At 39.8% G+C, this 23,619-nt stretch overlaps 1 protein-coding gene across 2 annotated transcripts in view; it reads right to left on the bottom strand.

The window, feature by feature from the left end:
• CDH17 (cadherin 17) overlaps positions 1-23,619 on the bottom strand; it is a 105,526-nt gene that overhangs the window by 10,974 nt on the left and 70,933 nt on the right. For both annotated transcript variants that reach the window (XM_066379136.1, XM_066379135.1), the window contains exons 12-15: positions 20,974-21,165; positions 9,594-9,838; positions 6,254-6,384; positions 3,694-3,933 (exon numbers count right to left, since the gene is read on the bottom strand). In XM_066379136.1, coding sequence (XP_066235233.1) covers positions 3,694-3,933; positions 6,254-6,384; positions 9,594-9,838; positions 20,974-21,165 — 808 coding nt within the window. The remainder of the gene's footprint in view (positions 1-3,693; positions 3,934-6,253; positions 6,385-9,593; positions 9,839-20,973; positions 21,166-23,619) is intronic.

The following is a 23,619-nucleotide window of genomic DNA, read 5'->3' on the forward strand; positions in this document are numbered from 1 at the left end:
CACAACTATTCCAGATAATTGAATAGGTAGAGCACTTCCTCACTCATTTTATGAGGCTAGCAGTATTCTAACATCAAAACAAACAAAGACACTACAAAAAAGTGTAGAATAATGTGCCTTGTGAATGAATATAGATGCAAAACTTTTTAAAATTATATCAAATCAAATCCAACAATATAAAAGTGCTAATATTTCAAGTAGGCTTTATCCCAAGAACAGAAGACTGGTTTAAGACCCAAAGTTGATTGATATAATTCACCAATTAATAGACAAAAACCCCCACAAATCAACAAATCATTTTAATAGATGCAGAAAAAGCACTTGAAAATTTTAACATCCAATCTTAAATTTATAAAAGGAAACACATCTCTCAGCAAGTTAGGAATAAATGATAAAGTCCTCAACCTGATAAAGGTTGTCTACAAAAACTTACAGCTAACTTTATACTTAATGGTGAAAGATGGAATGCTTTCTTCCTAAGATCAGGAACAAGCCAGGTTATTTCTTCTCTCACTACCTTCATTCAACATTCTATGTAAGGTTTTAGCCAGTAATAAAGCCAAAGAAATAAAGACATTCAGATTGAAAAAGAAATAAAATTGTTATTCACAGATAACATGATTGTCTATGTAGAACATTTATGGAATCTTAAAAAAGAGAAAGAACTGATAATGAGGTCAGCAATGTTATAAGGATACAAAACCAATACATAACAATCATCAATTATATTCCGATAGCCTGACATTACTTAAAAATTAAAAAATTTTAAATACGATGCTTAGGGGGAAATGTGAAATGCTTAATGGAAATTTTGCAAGAATTACACACTGAAAATTAAACCACATTGCTCAGAGAAATTAAGAAAGACCTAAATAATGAAGACATATGTCATGTTCATGGGTTAAAAGATTCAATGCTGTTAAGATGTTAATTCTCTCCCAAATTCACTACAGATTCATACAATCCCCATTGTAAACTCCATAAGCTTTTTTGGTAGAAATGGATAAGCTAGATTTTAAAATGTATATAGTAACGTGAAAGACCTACAACAGATGAAATAATCTCAAAAAAGAACAAAGTTGGAAAAATTATACTACTTAATTTTAGGACTTATTATAGAACTAGAGTAAAAAAAAAAAACAGTGTAGTATTAGTATAAGAAACATAAAGAGGCCCTGGCCGGTTTGCTCAGCGGTAGAGCATCAGCCTGGCGTGCGGGGAACCCGAGTTCGATTCCCCGCCAGGGCACATAGGAGAAGCACCCATTTGCTTCTCCACCCCCACCCCTCCTTCCTCTCTGTCTCTCTCTTCCCCTCCCGCAGCCAAGGCTCCACTGGAGCAAAGATGGCTCGGGTGCTGGGGATGGCTCCTTGGCCTCTGCCCCAGGCGCTAGAGTGGCTCTGGTCGTGGCAGAGTGACGCCCCAGAGGGGCAGAGCATTGCCCCCTGGGGGGCAGAGAATCGCCCCTGGTGGGCGTGCCCGGTGGATCCCGGTCGGGCGCATGCGGGAGTCTGTCTCCCCGTTTCCAGCTTCAGAAAAATACAAAGAAAGGAAAGAAAGAAAGAAAGAAAGAGAGAGAGAGAGAGAGAGAGAGAAAGAAAGAGAGAGAGAGAGAGAGAGAGAGAGAAAGAAAGAAAGAAAGAAAGAGAGAAAGAAAGAAAGAAAGAAAGAGAGAGAGAGAGAGAGAGAGAGAGAGAGAGAAAGAGAGAAAGAAAGAGAGAAAGAGAGAGAAAGAAAGAAAGAAAGAGAGATCAATTAAACAGAAAAGAAAATCCAGAAATATATCCATATATATGTGTGTATGGTCATTGATTTTTGACAAAGCTGCCAAGGCAATTCAATGTGAAAGGGATATTTTCAATAGTGTTAGAACAATTAAATAGCCATGTTAAGAAAACAATGAACCTGGACCTTTACCACACACCATATCCTAAAATAAACTTGAAATGGATCATAAAACTACATGTAAAAGCTAAAATTATAAAAACTCTTGGGGAAAAAAATCAGAAAATTTTACAGACCTTGAGAATGGCAAAAATTTCTTAAACATCACACAAAAAAGAAACGAGAAAAAAAGTAAGTCAGGTATCATCAAAAAATTTAAATTTGTTCTGCCAAAGTTACTGTTAAAAATGAAAATGCAAGCCACAGCTTGAGAGAAAACATTTGTAAACCTGGCTGACAGAGAGCTTGCATCTTTACTGTACAAAGAATGCTTATGACCCAATGATAGAAGCCAAACAGCAGGTTTTCTTAAGTGGGTACAATATCTGACCAGATACTTCACCAATGAAGATATATAAATGGCAAAGAAGCACATGAAAAGATGCTCAACATCACTAGTCATTAGGGAAATAGAAATTAAAACCATAGTGAAATATTATTATATTCCAACTAGAATGGTTAACATTGAAAAGACAGTATAAGCCTGGCCAGGAAGTTCAGTAGATAGAGCTCAGTGGATAAAGCATCATCTCCATGCTCCAAGGTCATGGATTCGATCCCCAGGCACAGCACATATGAGAAGCAACCAATGAGTACACAACTAAATGGAACAACTAAGTGGAACAAGTTGATGCTTCTCTTTCTCTCTCTCTCTCTCTCTCTCTCTCTCTCTTAATATCCCACTCCCTTTTCTCTCTCTCTCTCTCTCTCTCTCTCTCTCTCTCTCTCTCCCTCTTGCAAATCAATGGAAAAAAATTTTAATAAAAAATAAAAAGATTGAGCATAGCAAGTATTGAGGAGAATGCTGAGGACTCTCATACACTGGTGGGAATATAAAATGTTACAAACTATTTGGAAAGCAATTTGACATTTTCTTTAAAATTGAACCATGCAGCTACCATCTGACTCAGCCACTCCACTTCTAGATATTTAACCAAGGAAATGAAAGCATATGTTCCAACAAAATACTTATTCACAAATGTTTATAGCAGTTTCATTTGTAACAGCAAAAATTGGAAGCAACCTAAATGACAATAAGTGAATGGATAACAAACTATGAGATAGTCACATAATAGAATACTACTCTGCAATAAAAAGGAATGAAGTATGGACACATACAACAACATGGCTAAGATCCAAAATAAGTATGCTAGGAGAAATTAGCTAGTCAAGGGAGATTACATATTGTATAATTTTATTTTGATAAAATCCTTGAAAATGCAAACTAATCTACAGTGGACAGAAAGCAGATCAGCGGTTACATAAGGATGGAGGAGGGGCAAGGGATTGTAACAGGCATTTAAAACTTTTGGGCGTGGTGAAAATATTCTTATCTTGTGCTGACTGCATTCAATGTTGTATACATATGTCAATTTTCATAATATTGTATGCTTTAAATATGTGCTGTTTATTATATGTTAATATATTTTAATAAAGCTGTTTTTAAAAATCATTATGAAATCTGTTTCTCAACTGTCAATGGAAATTTTGCAAATGCTGCTCCGATTGTCCAACTGTCCATCTACATAAACTAAGGGCAATGGCTCGGTGTAAACAATCTTTCCTTCCTCCAAAGCCAAGGCTTTTTCCTCTCTATAAAGCTTCCCTGTGCAGGTTTCTAAAGCATGAAGTTCCTTCCTGGAGCTTGGGGAAAAGCTTTGTGTTAAGTGTTAGCAAACACAACAAGGCAAATAAAAACTGACTTCATCATCCATAAGAGTTTTCCTCCATGTACTTTTGACAACTCACCATTGATTTTGGAAACTTCCCAATCGTTCTGTAAGCTTTCACTGCCAAGGGAAAATGTAAAGTGTGGACCCCGAAATGACTGCTGATCATCATCAGTAGCTTCAAAAATGAGACTTCCGGGTTGTCTGAGGGGATAGCAGAAGAACAGGCCTGTGTACTCCTTCACCAGCCGCGGGGGATTGTCGTTCACATCTGTAAGGGTCAGGTGGAAATCCGCCGTGGTGCTCAAGGAGGATCCACCTAAGGAATTGAGTGATTGAAACAGAGTGTCAGCTTTCTTTATTTCCCCTTAACAAGAAAGAATATTTTCTTTTTCTTTCTTTCTTTCTTTTTTTAAAATATACAATTTAAATAGTTGGGTATATTGAGGTAGTAGAGAGAAAACAAATTTAGAATCAGACATGTTTTCATTTCCTGGTTAAAAAATCATAATGATAATAATAACTAAGATGTATGTGCTAATATTTATATACATTACTTCAAAATATTTCTAATTTACATTTACAGATAGAAGACTGAGAGTCAGAGAAGTTGTGTGACTTGCCCAAGATCATACAGCAAGAGACGCTTCCAACCCAGGAGGTCTGATAGGAGAGCCCACACCTCCCGTTGTTCCTCAACACTGACTTGGGCATGCTCGTTAAGTTTTCTAAGCCTCATTTCTTCAGCTATATGTAATACGTGTGGCTTTGTGAGGATCCCAAAGCCACTATTTTCTAGTGTTCTTAGAAAATAGTGCAGGGCTACACAGTTGTTATTAACTATGGTAGACTGGTAAAACATTTGGATTCTGTAGCCTGAAAGGTTGGTAGCTGTGTGATTGTGAGCACGTTACTCAATTGCTATTGCCTTGGTTTCCTCATCCGTAAAATATGATCAATAAGTGTTGTATCAGGAATAACATTATACTGAGTGCTTAAAACATGGCTGTCAGTTCAATGTAAAAACACGGACTGTTCTCATTCTTCCTAACTTCAATCACAGATACTGTTTCTACCATTTCTGGCTCAAACCTGCTCCAGTTCCAATGAACCCTGGAACCGCTTTTCTTTCTGTCTTCTATGTCCCTGACTACACTTCACTAAGAGAGGAAACACCACAGTGCTCGTGAGGTCACTTCATCTATTAGATCGTTTCAGGGTTCACAACTGCAAAATGGAGCAGGGTTTTTGAACCCCTGGTTTTGATTTATAAATCTGCTAAATTGTGAGAGGCCTTTTATGCAAAGTGTAGTATTGACACCAGAGTATGTTGTAGCAGAATGTACAGCATGAAGGCCCAGTCAGAAACTGCCTCCTGATTAATTGGGAGCTGTTAAATCAAGAGTCTAAAATGTACCAGTATAAAATGTGATAGTATATAGAATGTGCTTAACTAGAAACAAATGAGAAAGAGAGCCAGTGCCCGACCTGTCTCAGCAAAGCTCCTCCGTTCACACACACCACTTCCAAATTCAGCACACTGCATTTCTATCCTCGTTGGTTCCACTTGACTGCAATACTTTTGTTTTCATTAATCTCTTCACATATGGGAACATTTTTATGATTCCCACCTACTGAAACGTTCCCTATTCCAGCTTCCAAACCTAGACCTCCCATTTTAAAAGTTTAATTTTTGGTTTAAGACTGCATTTATTTAATCATAATTTGTTCAAATCTCGTTTTTTGGTGAACCAAGCAGATATATTTACTATCTAATTAGAGGCTCTAATCAGCATAAGATGAACAGAATTCTTACTCTAAGTTGAAAAATTCCATTTAAATGCAAAGAAATGCAATGTTTTAATCACCAGTCTTATCACTGGTAAGCATACTATTTCTGTGAAGTTATTTCAATTTTAATTTTTTAAATTCCCTAAGACTCCACATTCAGAACCAGCGGGTGATATACATCATTACAACTGAATTAAATGAGATGCGAAGTTTACATAAGGATGATTCAAACATCCTTGGCTTATCTAAATAATAACTCTTTCCAAAGTTCACTCTATTTCATCAAAACACAGACAACCAGGGCCACCCAAACCTACTGAATCAGAATCAGTGTGTGAACAACTTGTGTTTGTACTGAACAATTTTCTCAGGTGATCCTGGCACAAATCAGGTGAGAACACTGCATAAAACATTTTATTTCAAAAAGAATGAGACTTGAGGTGTTGCAATTTTTAGTCTAAAGAAGAAAGTAATGGTGTGAGTCAACCAGGCAATGGTTGACCTGACTTCCAGGAGAAACCCTCAACCACTTTGGAGAAAGCAGGTAGTTGAGTGAGCACACAGCAACCTTCCTAGAGCTGTAGTTCCTTCAGAAAACGAGAGTGGGCAGCACCCATGAACTCTACGCCGCTGGTAGAAACAGCCCTGCCGATGATCAGGGCACAGGTAGTTCTCACCTTGTACAAAACCAGGAAGTAGTTCCCTCCATTTCTGTACCCTTCTTGTCTTTCCACTATAAGATATTCTGACAAGCTGATCCAGTAAACTTTCCCATCCACTCTCCCTTCCTCCTCTTGCTATTGATGTGTCCCAATCATTTACGTCACCTTTTTTTTTTTTTTGCTTACCTACTTCAGTTGCCACCACTTGTACCCGATACAGACTTTCTGTTTCCCTGTCCAGCAAAGCCGCGCTAAAGATCTCACCAGTGACAGGGTCAATTTTAAGCCAACCTCTCATGTTGCCTCTCAGTGAATAACTTCATACAGTGAAAAGAACAAAAGAAAGCCCAAATTACTTTACATGAAAATATGAAGATAGTTTATGTATCACTATGCTATTATGTCAACAGTATCTATGGCATATTATTTACCACACATTTAAAATATCATTATTTAATGTTAATGTTTTGTTTGCATACTGTTTTTCTTCAAAACGAGGATTTACTAATCTTTACAAAGTGGTAGCTATACTTGTTTTATTAGAAAAGATATAGTCACAAACTCTGGGGGGAAAGCAGTTAAACTTTTCTGGCAATCAATTCCAATAAAAACAACCTGGAAGTATCTTATAAAACTGATTAGCAAACCACCCTTCTAAGAAAACTTGAACACCCAATGGTGGAGATGTGTGAAGGGGTAGATACTCAGAGGCTGCTGGTAGCCCAGTGAATTCTCTCATTCAGCAAACATCTATAGAGTGCTGAGAAAATATCAGGCAGTGGACCAAGACAGGAGATTACAAAAATGGGCTCTTAGGCCAGTAGAGGAGACAGACCCAGGGAAAGACAATACCAGTGAAATGTGGTAAATGCAATTGAAAGGACCCTATGGAATCCCAGAGAAATTCATGGGAAATCAGAGCAGTCTTTCTGAAGGAGTAGATGTTATTAACTAAGGTAAGAAAAAGGAGGCTGCTTTAAGCAGAAGGGACTGCACAAGCTAATGCAGAGAGGCCTAGGAATAGCTTGCAGTGTGGGAGAGTCAGACAATCCAGCAGCGCTGGGATAAAAATGGGAAGCGGTGGATGGAAAAGTTGAAGCCAGAGAGACGAGAAAGAGACACATCACGGGAAGCAGTGGGCAGCCATGGAATGGTGTTAAGCAAGAAGGTGACATAGTCATATTTGTGCTCAGAGGAATTCATTGGTACGTGTTAGATGAATTTGAGAGAGACAAAACTAGAACCACAGGAAAACCAATCAGTACAGCCCTTTGGGAAGCAACATATCATAGCCATAAGGATATTCATTTCTTTAGAACAAAGAATTCCACCTCTGGAAATTTTCCCTAAATAAAAAAAGCAACTTAAAAGAATTATATGTATACATATATTCAAAACATTTGATATAATAATAATAATAACTGGAAACAACTTACATGTCCAGGAAAAGATAATGATTAAAAAGTTATGTGAAACCTATATAATTTTGTTAACCAGTGCCACCTCAATTTAAAAAAAGATACAAAAAAAGTTATGATGTATTAGTTCATCAAATTATTTTTCTCCAATATTAGCATATTTAATATGCAAAGTACAGTGTTAGGCTCTGTGTACAGGTAATGAACAATAAATGGCTGTGAAATTATAAACATGTGTCCTCCCATCAGAATTTATGACTGCTAAATCATAGTATGGCCCCCACGGGTCTTTCCTTCTTTAAAGAACTAGAGAAGGGGTAAACAGAGTAAAACAGTAGATGAGAACTTTATTTTTGACAATCAGAAAAACGTCTTCGAATTTATTCCAAGGGCTTAAATGATAGCTCTTTGGAAGGCAAGACTCCCTTCAAATGTTTACAGAAACTTAAGGTATTGTCATCAAAACCACATATTTTGGTTTAAGTCATGCTGAACTATTTGTCATAGCTGAGACAGTAGGGCTGTTATACAATAAAAGTAAAAGATCTCGGTTCAAGTTGAGTCTATGTGCTCATTAAGTATGTGACCTCAAAGAGGTTATAGAGGCCTTGGCTGGCTAGCTCAGTAGTAGAGCGTCAGCCGGCGTGTGGATGTCCTTTGTTCAATTCCCAGTCAGGGCACACAGGAGAAGCACCCACCCCTCCCCCTCTCACCACCACCAACCCCTTGCTTCCTTTCCTGCAGCCATGGCTCGATTGGAGTGAATTGGTCCTGGGCACTGAGGATGGCTCCATGGCCTCTGCCTTAGGTGCTAAGAAGAGCTTGGTTGTTGAGCAACAGAGCAATGCCCCAGATTGGCAGAGCATCATCCCCTAGTGGGTGTGCCAGGTGGATCTCATTCAGAGCGCATGTGGGAGTCTGTCTCTGCCTCCCTTCCTCTCACTGAATTAAAAAAAAAAAAGAGGTGATAGATACTGATACAGATAGAGATATATATCTCTACATATATTTCTTGGGGATATCAATTCTCATTGTACATTTTTAAGGCAAAACTGTGTGAATCCTACTGCACTAAAAAAAATGACTGAGGCCCTGGCCGGTTGGCTCAGCGGTAGAGCGTCGGCCTAGCGTGCGGAGGACCCGGGTTCGATTCCCGGCCAGGGCACACAGGAGAAGCGCCCATTTGCTTCTCCACCCCTCCGCCGCGCTTTCCTCTCTGTCTCTCTCTTCCCCTCCCGCAGCCAAGGCTCCATTGGAGCAAAGATGGCCCGGGCGCTGGGGATGGCTCTGTGGCCTCTGCCCCAAGCGCTAGAGTGGCTCTGGTCGCAACATGGCGACACCCAGGATGGGCAGAGCATCGCCCCCTGGTGGGCAGAGCGTCGCCCCATGGTGGGCGTGCCGGGTGGATCCCGGTCGGGCGCATGCGGGAGTCTGTCTGACTGTCTCTCCCTGTTTCCAGCTTCAAAAAAATGAAAAAAAAAAAAAAAAAAAAAAAATGACTGAGACTTGCTAAGATGAAGGATTTATACGTTTGTTTAACCGCCTCAGCCTGAGCATCGGCCTCCCCAGGGATGAGCCCTGGAATAAGTCTGTTGCTCCAGATCTGCTCTCTGGAGAGCCCAGGAACCTAGACACATTGCATCCAGAAGATTTTCTTAACCTTGCCAGGTGGCTGAGTCTGTCCAGTTGGACTTTTGCTTCACTCTCGGTCTAGACCTCCAGTCCGCTTTAGGGGCTGGGCTGGAACTCTTCCCCAAACCTGGGCCCCTGGGATTGTTTCAGACCTGGCTTTGGGCAGCCCTGTCTCTAGACCCGATCTGCTGAACTTCCCAGCTCTCAGGGGGACCTGCAGTGAGTGCCCAGATGGAACCTGACATGCTTCCCACTTCCCTGAGCCTGAGTTTTCTCTCCTCTCCACCCAGGCTACTGACCCCTGCAAGAACCACGGTCAAGTTCACCATGTGTACTGGCTATGGCTTCAGACCACTGGCTGCTCCTTGAGGAGAGAGCCCTGGAGTAAGGCCAGCTCCTCTGCCCCTGCCAGCCCTTCCTCCTTCCCACTGGCCTTGGTCACAGCACAGCTAGGCTTGCCCAGCCCTGCTTTCTACCTTATGTCCAGACCTTCTGGATCCTTGGCAGTCACGTTGCCCACTTTAGTGCCTATAGCCACATCTTCACTGACTTTTGCTTGGAATACACGCTGGGAAAATTGAGGTGCTTCATTCACATCTGTCACAAAAAGACTGAATGTGGCAAATGAGCTGGCATTGTACTGTACACCAGGCACCAGAGGCTCAGGATTTTCTGCTTGGAACACAATGTTGTGAACGGCTGCTGTTTCAAAATCAAGAGGCTGTGTAGGGAAAAAAGAAAAAGAAAATTAGTTTGGGGGCGACTAACTCTCTTTAAAGACCCATTCCTTATTCTCCTTTAAAAACTTACAGTTTTCAAGTCAGTGCCAACCAGCACCTACTTCTCATAATGATAACAGAACCATGAAAAAGTCTGTGCTACAGGATTTATCAGAAGTTTTAATGGGCTAATCAGAAGTTTTAATGCTCTCCTAGAAGAGCAAATCAACACAATGCTCCTCAAATTTATTTAACCCTGGGACAGTTTGTTTATTCATTCAGCAGAAACTTATTGATTCTCTCAAAAGAAGAAGACAGTATGGGAAACGCTTAGATAGAGATTTCCACGTTATACAGAGAATAATTTTCTGGGAACCTGAGGATCCAAACCCCCCAAAAAAGTCCTTAAATTCATGGGAGGTAGAAGTTAGAAGAGATAATCAAAAGATAGATGACCTGTTCTTGTTCCAGGTCATTCCAGACAGGGCAAGAAACCAATTTTGTTTTAGTGTGAAGAATAATTTAATAGTTAGGGCTACCAAGAGAGAGTTACTTCTAAAACAATAAGTTGTCAACTCTAGAAAGTTTTGAAAAATAGACTTAAACAACACGTGACAGGCTAGCATAGAAAGGACTTAAATATCATTTAAACAATTGGTTCTATGGGACATTTAAGATTTTCCTCAAGGCATAGAGTCCATGTTTCTGTGGGGGAAAATTCCTAATCCCAAAGAGTGAAATAACCCCTAAAGTTGGGCTTCTTAACTGGAATTAAAGGGCTTCCAGGGATCTATGATACCCTAGAAACCAAAATCTAAATACTGTATGTATGTGAACTTTGTTCTAGAGAGAGGATATATAGCCTTGTTAGAGTCTCAGGGATAGATACCCAACACCTCTTGATGAGCTGTCTGTTCTTTAACTTTAGTTTATATCCATTTATATAATTGATTAAACAGAATGGTAATATCCATTTGTGAAGAGAAAAACTCATGGAGGATTTGACACATGATTGCATTAGCTCAGCTTGCACTTCCTTAACATCTGGAAAAAACAAATTCTCCCCCTGAGTCAGAAGTTGGCTCAATGCTGTCCTCCCCAGATTGGCTTCCCTAATCCTTACACTCCATCCCCATAGACGAACTCCGCATCTTCTGCAATCTCCCAGATTGGCTTCCCTAATCCTTACACTCCATCCCCATAGACGAACTCCGCGTCTTCTGCAATCTCCCAGATTGGCTTCCCTAATCCTTACACTCCATCCCCATAGACGAACTCCACGTCTTCTGCAATCTCCCAGATTGGCTTCCCTAATCCTTACACTCCATCCCCATAGACGAACTCCACGTCTTCTGCAATCTCCCAGATTGGCTTCCCTAATCCTTACACTCCATCCCCATAGATGAACTCCGCGTCTTCTGCAATCTCCCAGATTGGCTTCCCTAATCCTTACACTCCATCCCCATAGACGAACTCCGCATCTTCTGCAATCTCCCAGATTGGCTTCCCTAATCCTTACACTCCATCCCCATAGATGAACTCCGCGTCTTCTGCAATCTCCCAGATTGGCTTCCCTAATCCTTACACTCCATCCCCATAGACGAACTCCGCATCTTCTGCAATCTCAAAGGACCTGACCCAGGAGTATGATTGTTTAATTATCTATTTAGATTCTTGCCAACTATAAGCTCTCTGGGAGGAGGAATTGTGTTATATTCATCATTGTTTCTCATCTCTTTCTTGACAAAGAGCACCGAGTACCCATAATATATCAGTTAGAAAACATAAAGAAGAGAAAGCCTTGATCTTCTTTGAGCCTTTGAGGGCTCCGGTGGAAAGGAGTTCAGAGAAGATCTCTACTTTCCAGAAACCCCTTTCCTCCATATACACAAACACACAACATTACAGCCCAATTTATAGTTCAACAGAAAGTACAATAGAAAGACTGCCCCTATGAAAGAGGAAGAATTATTGTGAAGATATAAAGTCGTTTGAGATAGAAAATAAGAAGCAATTGACAGAATATAAAAATACAAGATATAAAATGTTGTAAACCAGCTGAGATTAAAGAGAGGATGTTCACAGATATAAGCACCCGCTGTCTAAAAGGTATGGCCCCATGAAGACCTCTTGATCACTACTACATGTTCTAATAGGGCTTCTCTCCTGAGGGTGGGAGTTGGGGGCAAGCTGGAGCTTCTGACTCCCAGAGACCCACTCCTTATCTCAGGGGATAAAGGCAGACTCTCAAAGGCCTACTTTTCATCTCAGGGGAGGAAGGCAGAGGCATCAAATGAAGAAATCTTGGCAGATAGAACAGAAAAGCAGCAGTCCCAGAGTAAGCCCAAAATGATGACAGAGGATTCTGTTCCCACATGGTCCAGCCACTCCCAGACTCAGGCAGCATAGCTATCTTTGTGCTCAGGCAGAAGAGCTGCATCCTATCCTCACCACCAAACAGCTTCTAATCTCCTCCCTGGGTTTCCATCCCAGCACTGTGGGCCCCAGAAGTGAAGGATAAAGAAATGAGATGGTATGTCTACAAATGAGAAGTAACATGTGTTACCAGAACAGAACATGTGAGGTCGAGTAGAAAGAGGTGATGGAAAAGACCATGTACAGCAAGCTAAACCTTGGGGTTTCAAACACTTTGTCTTTGAGGAGCAGAGAGAGGTGTTGAGCACCAGACTGACAGAGTCAGATTAGTATTTTAGAACGACAACTCTGGGAGCAGCCATGTGAGGGGTGGATCTCAGACGATCCAGATGCAGACAGGGAGACCACTCAGAAAAGGTGTCAGTGCCTCTTAAACACTTACTGAATGGAAAAAAAGGAACAGTTTGCCATTGATCAGTTTGCTTAACTTTCACACCAGGAAAAACAGAGCCAAATCTTCCAGGGAAAAAATTAGAAATGAAAGCTACCAAATCAGCTAATGATAATCAGCAGAACTGAATCAAGGACAAGTATTGTCAAACCATGTATATCATCTTTCATAATACAGGGATGCACCCACAAAGCCAAGTCAAGGGACCCATCATGGCTGCTGGGATGGTCTGAGATCTTGTCTGGGAGACACAGTCATTAAATAAGCTGAAAAAATATGCTCACGCAGCAGTTCCTCTTCTGCATATAATTGCTTGAAAAGTCAAACTGAGTGATTTAGATTCAGCCTGAAGGCCGAGATACAAGTGCTGAGGAAGAGGAGTTACAATGGGAGATATTTAACATTATTACTAATGATTGTGATAAGAGAGTGTGTACATTAGTTTTCCAAATGACACTGGGGTTGATTAAAAAAAAAAAGTCATGTACTGAGAATTCAAAACAACTAGCTTAATGGAGACGTGACAAAATTTGCATTTTTTCTGAGAGACAGAGAAACAGGAAAGGAGAGAGATGAGAAGAATCAATATGCAGTTGCAGCACTTTAGCTGTTCATTGGTTGCTTCTCATATGTGACTTGACCAGGGGGCTCCAGCTAAGCCAGTGATCCCTTGCTCAAGCCAGAGACCTAGGGCTCAACCCAGCGACCTTGGGTTTCAAGCCAGTGACCTTGGGCTTAAGCCATCAACCATAGGGTTATGTCAATGGTCCCATGCTCAAGCTGGCAACCCTGTGCTCAAGCTGGTGACATCGGGGTTTCGAACACAGGACCTCAGTGTCCCAGGTCAATGCTCTATCTACCACACCACCACCTGGTCAGGCTAATCTTTGCATTTTAAAAAATTAAAACTGAAACAAAAATCTGAATTTCAAGCAAGGGTGTCCCAGGAGAGTTGATAAACTGGCAGCCTTCAAAAAAATGGCTTTCCTGCTCTGGACACATACTTGGCCTCAAAAGTATCATGATCTACCACAACCATATAACAGGCCAGAGATTTGGGTAGTAATTAATATTGAGTAGGACAGCATTTCCAAAATTTGTTTAATCCTAAGCATCACTTCAAGCATGTGACATAATAGAAAATACATATACTGGTCTCTGTCCCCAGTGCCTGGCACAGAAGCTCCTAAAATCCTTGAAATTTTCTAAGTGATAACAGCACTAAGAGCATCTTCTGTTCTAATGCTTGGCCTTTGACCTCAGTTCTTGAGACTAAGCTTCTAAATTCCTTGGAGTTTTCTGAGTAATAGGAATGTCTTTTGGTCTAATGAGGCAACTCTTGGTGAGTTCCTGGATGGGGTCTAGTCACCAGAAAAACCAAGCCCGGATTAGAAGCTTGGAACTTTCAGTCCCACCTCACCACCCCTTCCAGGAAAGGGAAGAGAAGCTAGAGGTCAAGTTAATAACCAATTCTGTCTACATGATGAAACTTCTATAAAAATCCCATAAGTATGATGTCTGGAGAGCTTCTAGGTTGATGAACACGCCCATGTGTTAGGAGAATGGTACATCCTGGCTCCATAGGGACAGAAGCTCCTGCACTCAGGACCATTCCAGACCTTGTCCTCTGTATCTATCTGGCTGTTCACCTGTACCCTTTATCATATCCTTTAACATATAATAAACTAGTGAATGTTAGTGTTTCTCTGAGTTCTATGAGCTGTTCTAGCAAATGATAGAACCTGAGGACGGATTCATAGGAACCTCTGATATATAACCAGTCAGTCAGAAGTATTGGTGACAACCTGGGTTTGCAATTGGCTTCTGAATTAGGGGCAGTCTTGTGGAACTGAGCCCTTAACCTGTGGGTTCTGTGCTGTTTCCAAATAGATAAGTTTCAGAATTGAGCTGAATTGCAGTGCATCAGGCTGGTGTCAGAGAATTGCTTGGTGTGTGGAAAACCCACACTTCAGGTTTCAAAAGAAAAATGCATTGTGGGAGTAGTACGAAAGTAAAAGAGAAAAACAAAGGTGTTTTCTTTTCCCCTTTGCAGGAGTCTTTTAAAATTACTGATTTCCAGGCCCTTCTTGGGAGAGGCTGAGTCAGCAGTCCCCAATGGGTACTATTTGAATTCTCTTGGATTAAACAGATTTGGCTCCCTTAGCAAGAGGGAAAAGCACATCTTTCCACAGGTAGAACCCTGGCTTCAGCCCTAGTTCTAAATGATCAGAATTAAAATAACGCTGAATATTTCGGTTTACTATCTGCTGGGTGCTATGTTAAGAGCAATATATGTGTTTCCTATTTTCAGATTTAATCTTCCAACAACCTTATGAAGAAGGTGCTACCATTTTAACCATTTTTACCAATCAGAAAACTGAGTCTTGAGAGATTGCATCATTTGGTCAAGGTCACAGAGCGAGTAAGGACAACACCAGGCCTCAACAGAAATCATTTCCTAGGAAAACCAGAAGCCCGGGGTCAAGATCCCAGCTCTGCCATCACGGGGGACCTGACTGTATCTTGCCGTGGGCCTGCACCCCATCCATACCTGGGACTTGTTTCTGCTTCCCTCATAATCAGTGTGCAAAGAAAAGGAGAGCATATGCAGAAGTGCTTCGTACAGTAAAATGAGCTACAGCTGGGGGTATGGGTTCTCAGTGAATTTTACCTACAATTAGCACATTTGTAATTTAGGTGAACAGTTGCTGATAGAATTGTGATTAAGAGACTTCGTTTCTGAATGTGATACCAAAAACAAAGGCAACAAAAGCAAAAAACACAATAGCAGGACTATATCAAACTAAAAAGCTTCTGCACAACAAAGGAAAGAATCAGCAGCATGAAAGGGCAACCTACAGAATGGGTGAAATATCTACAAATCAGGTGTGGGACAAGGGGTTAACATGCAAAATATAAAGAAACTTCTACAATTACTAGAAAAAATCAAATAACCTGATTTAAAAATGGGCAAAGGACTTCAATCAACATTTTTTCAATGAAGACATACAACTAGCTGACAGGTATATTAAAAGATACTCAACAGTACTAATCATCAGGGAAATACAAATCAAAATCACAACTGTTAGGATAGCTGTTATATATATATTTTAGGTGAAAGAGGGGAGATAGTGAGGCAGTCTCCCACAGGCGCCCTGGCCAGGATCCACCCAGCAACTTTGTCTGTGACCGATGCCCAAGTACCGGGTTATTTTTAGTGCCTGAGGCTGGTACACAGGGACCAACTGAGCTATCCTCAGTGCCCAGGACCAGACTTGAACCAATCAAGCTGGCTGTGGGAAGGGAACAGGGAGAGAGGAGAAGAGGAAGGGGTAGAGAAGCTGATGATCGCTTTTCCTGTGTGCCCTGACCGGGAATCAAATCTGGGATGTCCATACACAGGGCCAACATGCTATCCACTGAGCCACCAGCCAGGGCCATAATTTTTTTAAAAAAGAAAGAAAATAAAAGGTGTTGGTGAGAGTGTGGAGAAATTAGAACCCTTACTCACTTTGATAGGAATGTAAAATGGTGCATCTCCGATGGAAAACAGCATGACGTTTCCTCAAAAATTAAAACTAGAACTACTGTAGTACTATAGCAGTTCCACTTGTATCCCAAAGAACTGAAAACAGAATATCTGCACTCTCATGTTTATTACAGCATTATTCACAATAACCAAGAGGTAAACGCAACTAAAATGTTCAGTGATAGATGAATGGATAAATAAAATGTGGTATATACATACAATGGAAAATTAGCCTTTACAAAAGAAAAAAGGAAATTCTGTCATATACTACAACATAGAAAAACCTGTGGACATTATGTTTAGTGAAATAAGCCAGTCAGAGAAGGACAAATATTTTATAATTGCACTTATATGAGGCACCTGGAATAGTCAAACGTATAGAAAAACAATGTAGAGTGGTGATTGCAGGAGCTGGAAAGAGGGAGAAATAGACAGTTACTTGTTCAAAATTCATTAAGTTTTATTTGTGTAAGGTAAAAGAGTTCTAGAGATCTGATATACAACAATGTGCATATAATTAACAATGGTGTACTGTACACTATAAAATGTAAGAGGGTAGTTTCATGTTATGTTTTTTTACCACAATTTTTTAAAATGTAGTTTAAACATTTTAAAATGTATGAACTAAGATGCCGCAACAAAGAATTGATACTTCTCATCTCTCTCCCTTACTGTCTGCCTGATCCCTATCTGTCTATCTGTCTCTCTCTTTCTCTCTCTCCCTCTCTCTCTCTCTCTCACTAAAAATGATTAACATGTTGGTTTAGAATCAATAGTAGTCCCCTTATAGCTAAATGGATAGGGAATTAGAAGTAAGCCTAAGTCATATACAAGAAATCACATTATCATTCAAATTTATTTAAAACACCAAAAAAATAGCAAATACATATAACCTAGGGGCAGTTGGTGTATTCTAATTCATACCTCAAGGGTGGTTGTTGCTTAGCATTTGAAAAATCCTAATCAGAGATTCACACCAGAAGCAGCTACTACAGGTAGTGGTAGAATTTAGCTGGTTTATACCAGTTCGATAGAACCAATACCTAATTTTTTGTTGAGTTTAGTGAACTGGTCGGCAAAATGGCACTTGTAATCAAGGTTCTCACTAAGGTGGGCACCTGGGCAGCTGCCCAATGTGGAAATCACAAATTTACATTCCTTACTCTTTTTTAACATTCATCTGTGCAACAGTGTATTCTAAGTGCCTGTAGTAATGTTCATTCTGTCCATAGGTGAAGAAAATTGCAAGTGAGAACGCCAATCAAGAAGTAATATGAAAATATCTTAAATAACAGTTTTATTGGGGTTTATTTTGTCAGGTATTATTTAATATTTTTTCATTAATATTTTAAAACTCTTTTTTTTTCTTTTTTTATTATAATTTTATTTTTTTAATGGGGTGACATCAATAAATCAGGTTACATATATTCAAAGATCAACAAGTCCAGGTTATCTTGTCTTTCAATTATGTTGCATACCCATCACCCAAAGTCAGATTGTCCTCTGTCACCTTCTATCTAGTTTTCTTTGTGCCCCTCCCCCTCCCCCTTTCCCTCTCCCTTTCCCCCCTCCCCCCGTAACCACCACACTTTTATCAATGTCTCTTAGTTTCACTTTTATGTCCCACCTACGTATGGAATAATGCAGTTCCTGGTTTTTTCTGATTTACTTATTTCACTTCGTATAATGTTATCAAGATCTCACCATTTTGCTGTAAATGATCCAATGTCATCATTTCTTATGGCTGAGTAGTATTCCATAGTGTATATGTGCCACATCTTCTTTATCCAGTCGTCTATTAAAACTCTTATAACCTAGTTTTGCATACCTCTTTTATTGTACTTAAATATTAAATGCATAAAATAATAAACTACCTTTAGGTATATTGTTTTTTATATTTAAAATTGTCATTAGGGCCCTGGCTAGTTGGCTCAGTGGTAGAGCATCAGCCCAGCGTGTGGATTTCCCAGGTTCAATTCCCAGTCAAGGCACACAGGAGAAGCACCCATCTGCTTCTCCATCCCTCCCCTTCTTACTTCTCTCTATCTTCCTCTTTCTCTCTCTCTCTCTCTTCCTTCCTCCTGCAACCAAGGCTTGGTTAGAGCGAGTTGGCCTCGGGCACTGAGGATGGCTCCATGGCCTCTGCCTCAGGTGCTAAAAAATGGCTCCAGTTGTAACAGAGCAAGGGCCCCAGATGGGCAGAGCATCTCCCCCCTAGTGGGTTTACCAGGTGGATCCCAATCAGGGCATATATGGAGTTTGTCTCTGCCTCTTCTTCTCTCACTAAATAAATAAATAAATAAAATGGTTATTAAGGCAGAGAATCAGTTGTTAAATTATTTGAATCCCACCACTGACTCTAGGTCTTAAGTTAGCACTCTCCCAAGCAGCACTAGGAAGTTTGTTATTCAGCAAAATTATCTTACAAAGAACTTTTGGGACATTAATGGTATTCAAGACATGCAGTTTGGTTGAAAATATCTCTGTAATCACATGAACATGAGTGTAAGAATCTGGGTAGGCTAGCTGCTTGTAACTTCCAGAGTTCCAGGACTCCTGTTCTGTCTAGGGTCACCTTTCTATGGACAGTCAGACCAATCTTCTCACTAGAATGCTATTATCACAGTGCCTGAGGGACAGAGAGCAGGACTTCACAAGCCCTAAACACAAATTAGATGATCATTTTTTGTGCCTGCTTGTTAACACTTATATATGGGAGGGAATTCAATTACTTAGTCAACTAATATTTATTAAACCTCTACTATATGTGCTGGACACTTTGGAATACCACCAAAAACAAAATAATAATGTAATAAACATTTTGGTCAGAGGCCTGCTCTATTGTAACATATGTCCTCAAAGTTCTATGGGAGGATAATTGCAGCTCTCACCTAACCATACTGAGGTTACCAACATCTCCCTGGAGGTGCCCATTAGCCACAACTACTAAAATTAAGCTGGTTCCCAACAAGCCACCATGAAAAAATGTTGACATGGGAATCATTCTTACTGAGATGGACAGGACTCTATCTTCTTGTAGATCCCTAGAGGGAGGATGGAACATACGCTGTTAGGAGCACCAAAGGCAAACTTTGAAAAATACCGTTTCCTTTCTTTATTTTTTCTTTTTCTTTTCTTTTTTTTTTTTTAAGTGAGAGGAAGGGAGATAGTAAGACAATTCCCACATGTGCCCTGACCAGGATCCATCCACAACCCCTGTCTGGGGCTGATGCTCAAATCAGCTGAGCCATCCTCAGTGCCTAAGGCTGATGCTTGGACCAAATGAGCTATCCTCAGTGCCTGGGACCAATGCTCGAACCAATCAAGCACTGGCTGTGAAAGGGGAAGGGGGAGAGAAAGGGGAGCGAAGCAGATGGTCACTTCTCATGTGTGCCTTGACTGGTGATCAAACCTGGGATGTCCACAAGCCAACCCTCTATCCACTGAGCCAACTCTCCAGGGAAAAATGCCCTTTCCTTTATTCTTTCATCTATGGTTCTTTTTCTTCATGTATACAAGCTGAGCCAAAGGGGAAGTTGGAGTGCCATCTTTTCCAAATGTCAGACTGACACAGAATGCTAATGGTTTGAGTTGGTCCACACACACATCTCGCTGCTGAAACCCAGTGAGACACTCTGTCAGAGGTGATAATGGGATCAGAATTCTGACACTGGCCCAGGGCTTGCTTCAGGACTAGCCCTCTTCTTCCAGTGCATCTATCCACTTCCTGTGAAATTATTTTCTTTTGTCTTAAAGAAAAACCTTTACTTCATTTTACCTTATTCTGATTCACACTTTTGTCCAGAGCTTTTTTTTCCTTTTCAGCCTCCAGTACAATACACTGCAAAGCTTCAGCATTCAACTATGCTTGCAGACTTGCAGAATCTCTTTTGCTATAACTGACCCCTTTTAATTCTAAATATATTGAATGACATTGAGTTCTGCTTCCTATCAAGCCATTTGGTAAACCATCTCTATGATCAAATGTATAGATAAGGCAGCCACACAGAAAAGGGTTAAGATTTAGGTGTACACAGTGGGGATATGAGTAGATTAAGGGAGCAATGGAAAGATATTCTACAAAGAAGGAAGTACTATGGTAAGCCAGACTTTGGCTTCAGTCTATCTAGTCCTTACAGAGAGAGAGACAAAGTAAGAGCCAGTGAGCTTGGCAATATGATAAAAGATCAAAGCAAGGGGCAGACAGAGAAGCAATAAAAAGATAAACTTGTTTATTAAAACTTGAAAGGGTATCTACCAATTTCCAGTCATTTCTAAAGAGGAATGTATGGCTGGTATTTTAGAATAAAAGGTCTACAGTCTAAATGACTCACAGAGTGCATCTATTCTAACACCCCACATTTGCAAAGGGAGAAGTAAAGCCCTAAGCACACACACCCCACCCAAATTTAGCAAATAAAAATATAGAAGACCTCATTAAATTTGAATTTCAGATAAACAACAAATAGTTTTTAATATAAGTATGCCCCAAATATACACAGGACATACATATACTAAAAATTGTTTATCATGCATTTTATGTATTTTATATGGCAATCCTACCTCCCCCCACAAAGCTTACTTGGTCAGTTAATGACAGACTCAGAACTAGATTCCTGGCATTTTGTCTTACAGGAGGATAGGAATGATTGAGAGTAGGCCAGGATCCATTGCCATGCCTGAGAGGTCACTGCAAATACATGGCTTCTGCCTATAGGTCCTTGCATGGTCATAAGTAAATAATCAGTGAAAAAGACAAATTCCATTAAAGGGCCATTTACCTTTTTAATTATGACATATCCAGCGTTGGTTTGGGGATCTGTGAAAATCTCCAGTCGCCCCTCATCGTCTCCCTGTGTAATTCGATACAGGATTTTAGAACTCCCAGTAAGTGGCTCATCATCATCTGTGGCCTGGATGGTTAAGATGGTGGACCCAATGACTGTGTCTTCAGGAAGAGTTAGGTTTCCGTACTAAAAAGAAAAAAATGAGATTGTCATCAAGAATAATTGCCAAAGGGGTAACTTGTCACTTTAGCTTCAGAATAGACACAAGTCATAATTTGCATCAGTATTCACCAAGCATGTTTTTCTTTTTTTTTTTTTTTTTTTTTTTTTTTTATTATATATATAATTTTATTTTTTTAATGGGGTGACATCAATAAATCAGGATACATATATTCAAAGATAACAATTCCAGGTTATCTTGTCGTTCAATTATGTTGCATACCCACCACCCAAAGTCAGATTGTCCTCTGTCACCTTCTATCCTGTTTTCTTTGTGCCCCTCCCCACCCCCTATCCCTCTCCCATTCCCCCTTCCCCCCCCCCGTAACCACCACACTCTTATAAATGTCTCTTAGTTTCACTATTATGTCCCACCTACGTATGGAATAATACAGTTCCTGTTTTTTTCTGATTTACTTATTTCGCTTCGTATCATGTTATCAAGATCACACCATTTTGCTGTAAATGTTCTGATGTCATCATTTCTTATGGCTGAGTAGTGTTCCATAGTGTATATGTGCCACATCTTCTTTATCCAGTCATCTATTGATGGGCTTTTTGGTTGTTTCCATGTCCTGGCCACTGTGAACAATGCTGCAATAAACATGGGGCTGCATGTGTCTTTACGTATCAATGTTTCTGAGTTTTGGGGAAATATACCCAGTAGAGGGATTGCTGGGTCATAAGGTAGTTCTATTTTCAGTTTTTTGAGGAACCACCATACTTTCTTCCATAATGGTTGTACTACTTTACATTCCCACCAACAGTGTATGAGGGTTCCTTTTTCTCCACAGCCTCTCCAACATTTGCTGTTACCTGACTTGCTAATAACAGCTAATCGAACAGGTGTGAGGTGGTATCTCATTGCCGTTTTGATTTGCATTTCTCTAATAGCTAAAGAAGATGAGCATCTTTTCATATATCTGTTGGCCATTTGTATTTCTTCCTGGGAGAAGTGTCTATTCATATCCTCTTCCCATTTTTTTATTGGATTGTTTGTTTGTTTGTTGTTGAGTTTTATGAGTTCTTTGTATATTTTGGATATTAGGCCCTTATCTGAGCTGTCGTTTGAAAAAATCATTTCCCATTTAGTTGGCTTTCTGTTTATTTTGTTATCAGTTTCTCTTGCTGAGCAAAAACTTCTTAGTCTGATGTAGTCCCATTCATTAATTTTTGCCTTCACTTCTCTTGCCATTGGAGTCAAATTCATAAAATGCTCTTTAAAACCCAGGTCCCTGAGTTGAGTACCTATGTCTTCTTCTATGTACTTAATTGTTTCAGGTCTTATGTTTAGATCTTTGATCCATTTTGAGTTAATTTTTGTACAGGGGGAGAGACTGTAGTCCAGTTTCATTCTTTTGCATGTGGCTTTCCAGTTTTCCCAGCACCATTTATTGAAGAGGCTTTCTTTTCTCCATTGTGTGTTGTTGGCCCCTTTATCAAAAATTATTTGACTATATATATGTGGTTTTATTTCTGGACTTTCTATTCTGTTCCATTGGTCTGAGTGTCTATTTTTCTGCCAATACCATGCTGTTTTGATTGTCGTGGCCCTATAATAGAGTTTGAAGTCAGGTATTGAAATGCCCCCAGCTTCATTCTTTTTCTTTAGGATTTCTTTGGCTATTCGGGGTTTTTTATAGTTCCATATAAATCTGATGATTTTTTGCTCTATTTCTTTAAAAAATGTCATTGGAAGTTTGATGGGAATTGCATTAAATTTGTATATTGCTTTGGGTAATATAGCCATCTTGATTATATTTATTCTTCCTAGCCAAGAACAAGGTATATTCTTCCATCTCATTATATCTTTTTCGATTTCCCTTAACAATGGTTTATAGTTTTCATTATATAAGTCCTTTACATTCTTTGTTATGTTTATTCCTAAGTATTTTATTTTTTTTGTTGCAATCGTGAAGGGGATTGTTCTTTTGACTTCCTTCTCAGTTGTTTCATTGTTGGCATATAGAAAGGCTATTGACTTCTGTATGTTAATTTTGTATCCTGCGACCTTACTGTATTGGCTTATTGTTTCTAGTAGTCTTTTTGTGGATTCTTTGGGGTTTTCGATGTATAGTATCATATCATCTGCAAAAAGTGATACCTTTACTTCTTCTTTTCCGATATGGATGCCTTTTATTTCTTTGTCTTGTCTGATTGCTCTGGCTAGAACTTCTAGTACCACATTAAATAAGAGTGGAGAGAGTGGACAACCCTGTCTTGTTCCTGATTTAAGGGGGAAAGCCTTCAGTTTAGTGCCATTTAATATGATGTTAGCTGATGGTTTATCATATATGGCCTTTATCATGTTGAGATATTTTCCTTCTACACCCATTTTGTTGAGAGTCTTAAACATAAAATTGTGTTGTATTTTATCGAAAGCCTTTTCTGCGTCTATTGATAAGATCATGTGGTTTTTGT

This window comes from Saccopteryx leptura, chromosome 3 (genome assembly GCF_036850995.1).
Source record: "Saccopteryx leptura isolate mSacLep1 chromosome 3, mSacLep1_pri_phased_curated, whole genome shotgun sequence".
NCBI classification, from domain to species: Eukaryota; Metazoa; Chordata; class Mammalia; order Chiroptera; family Emballonuridae; genus Saccopteryx; species Saccopteryx leptura.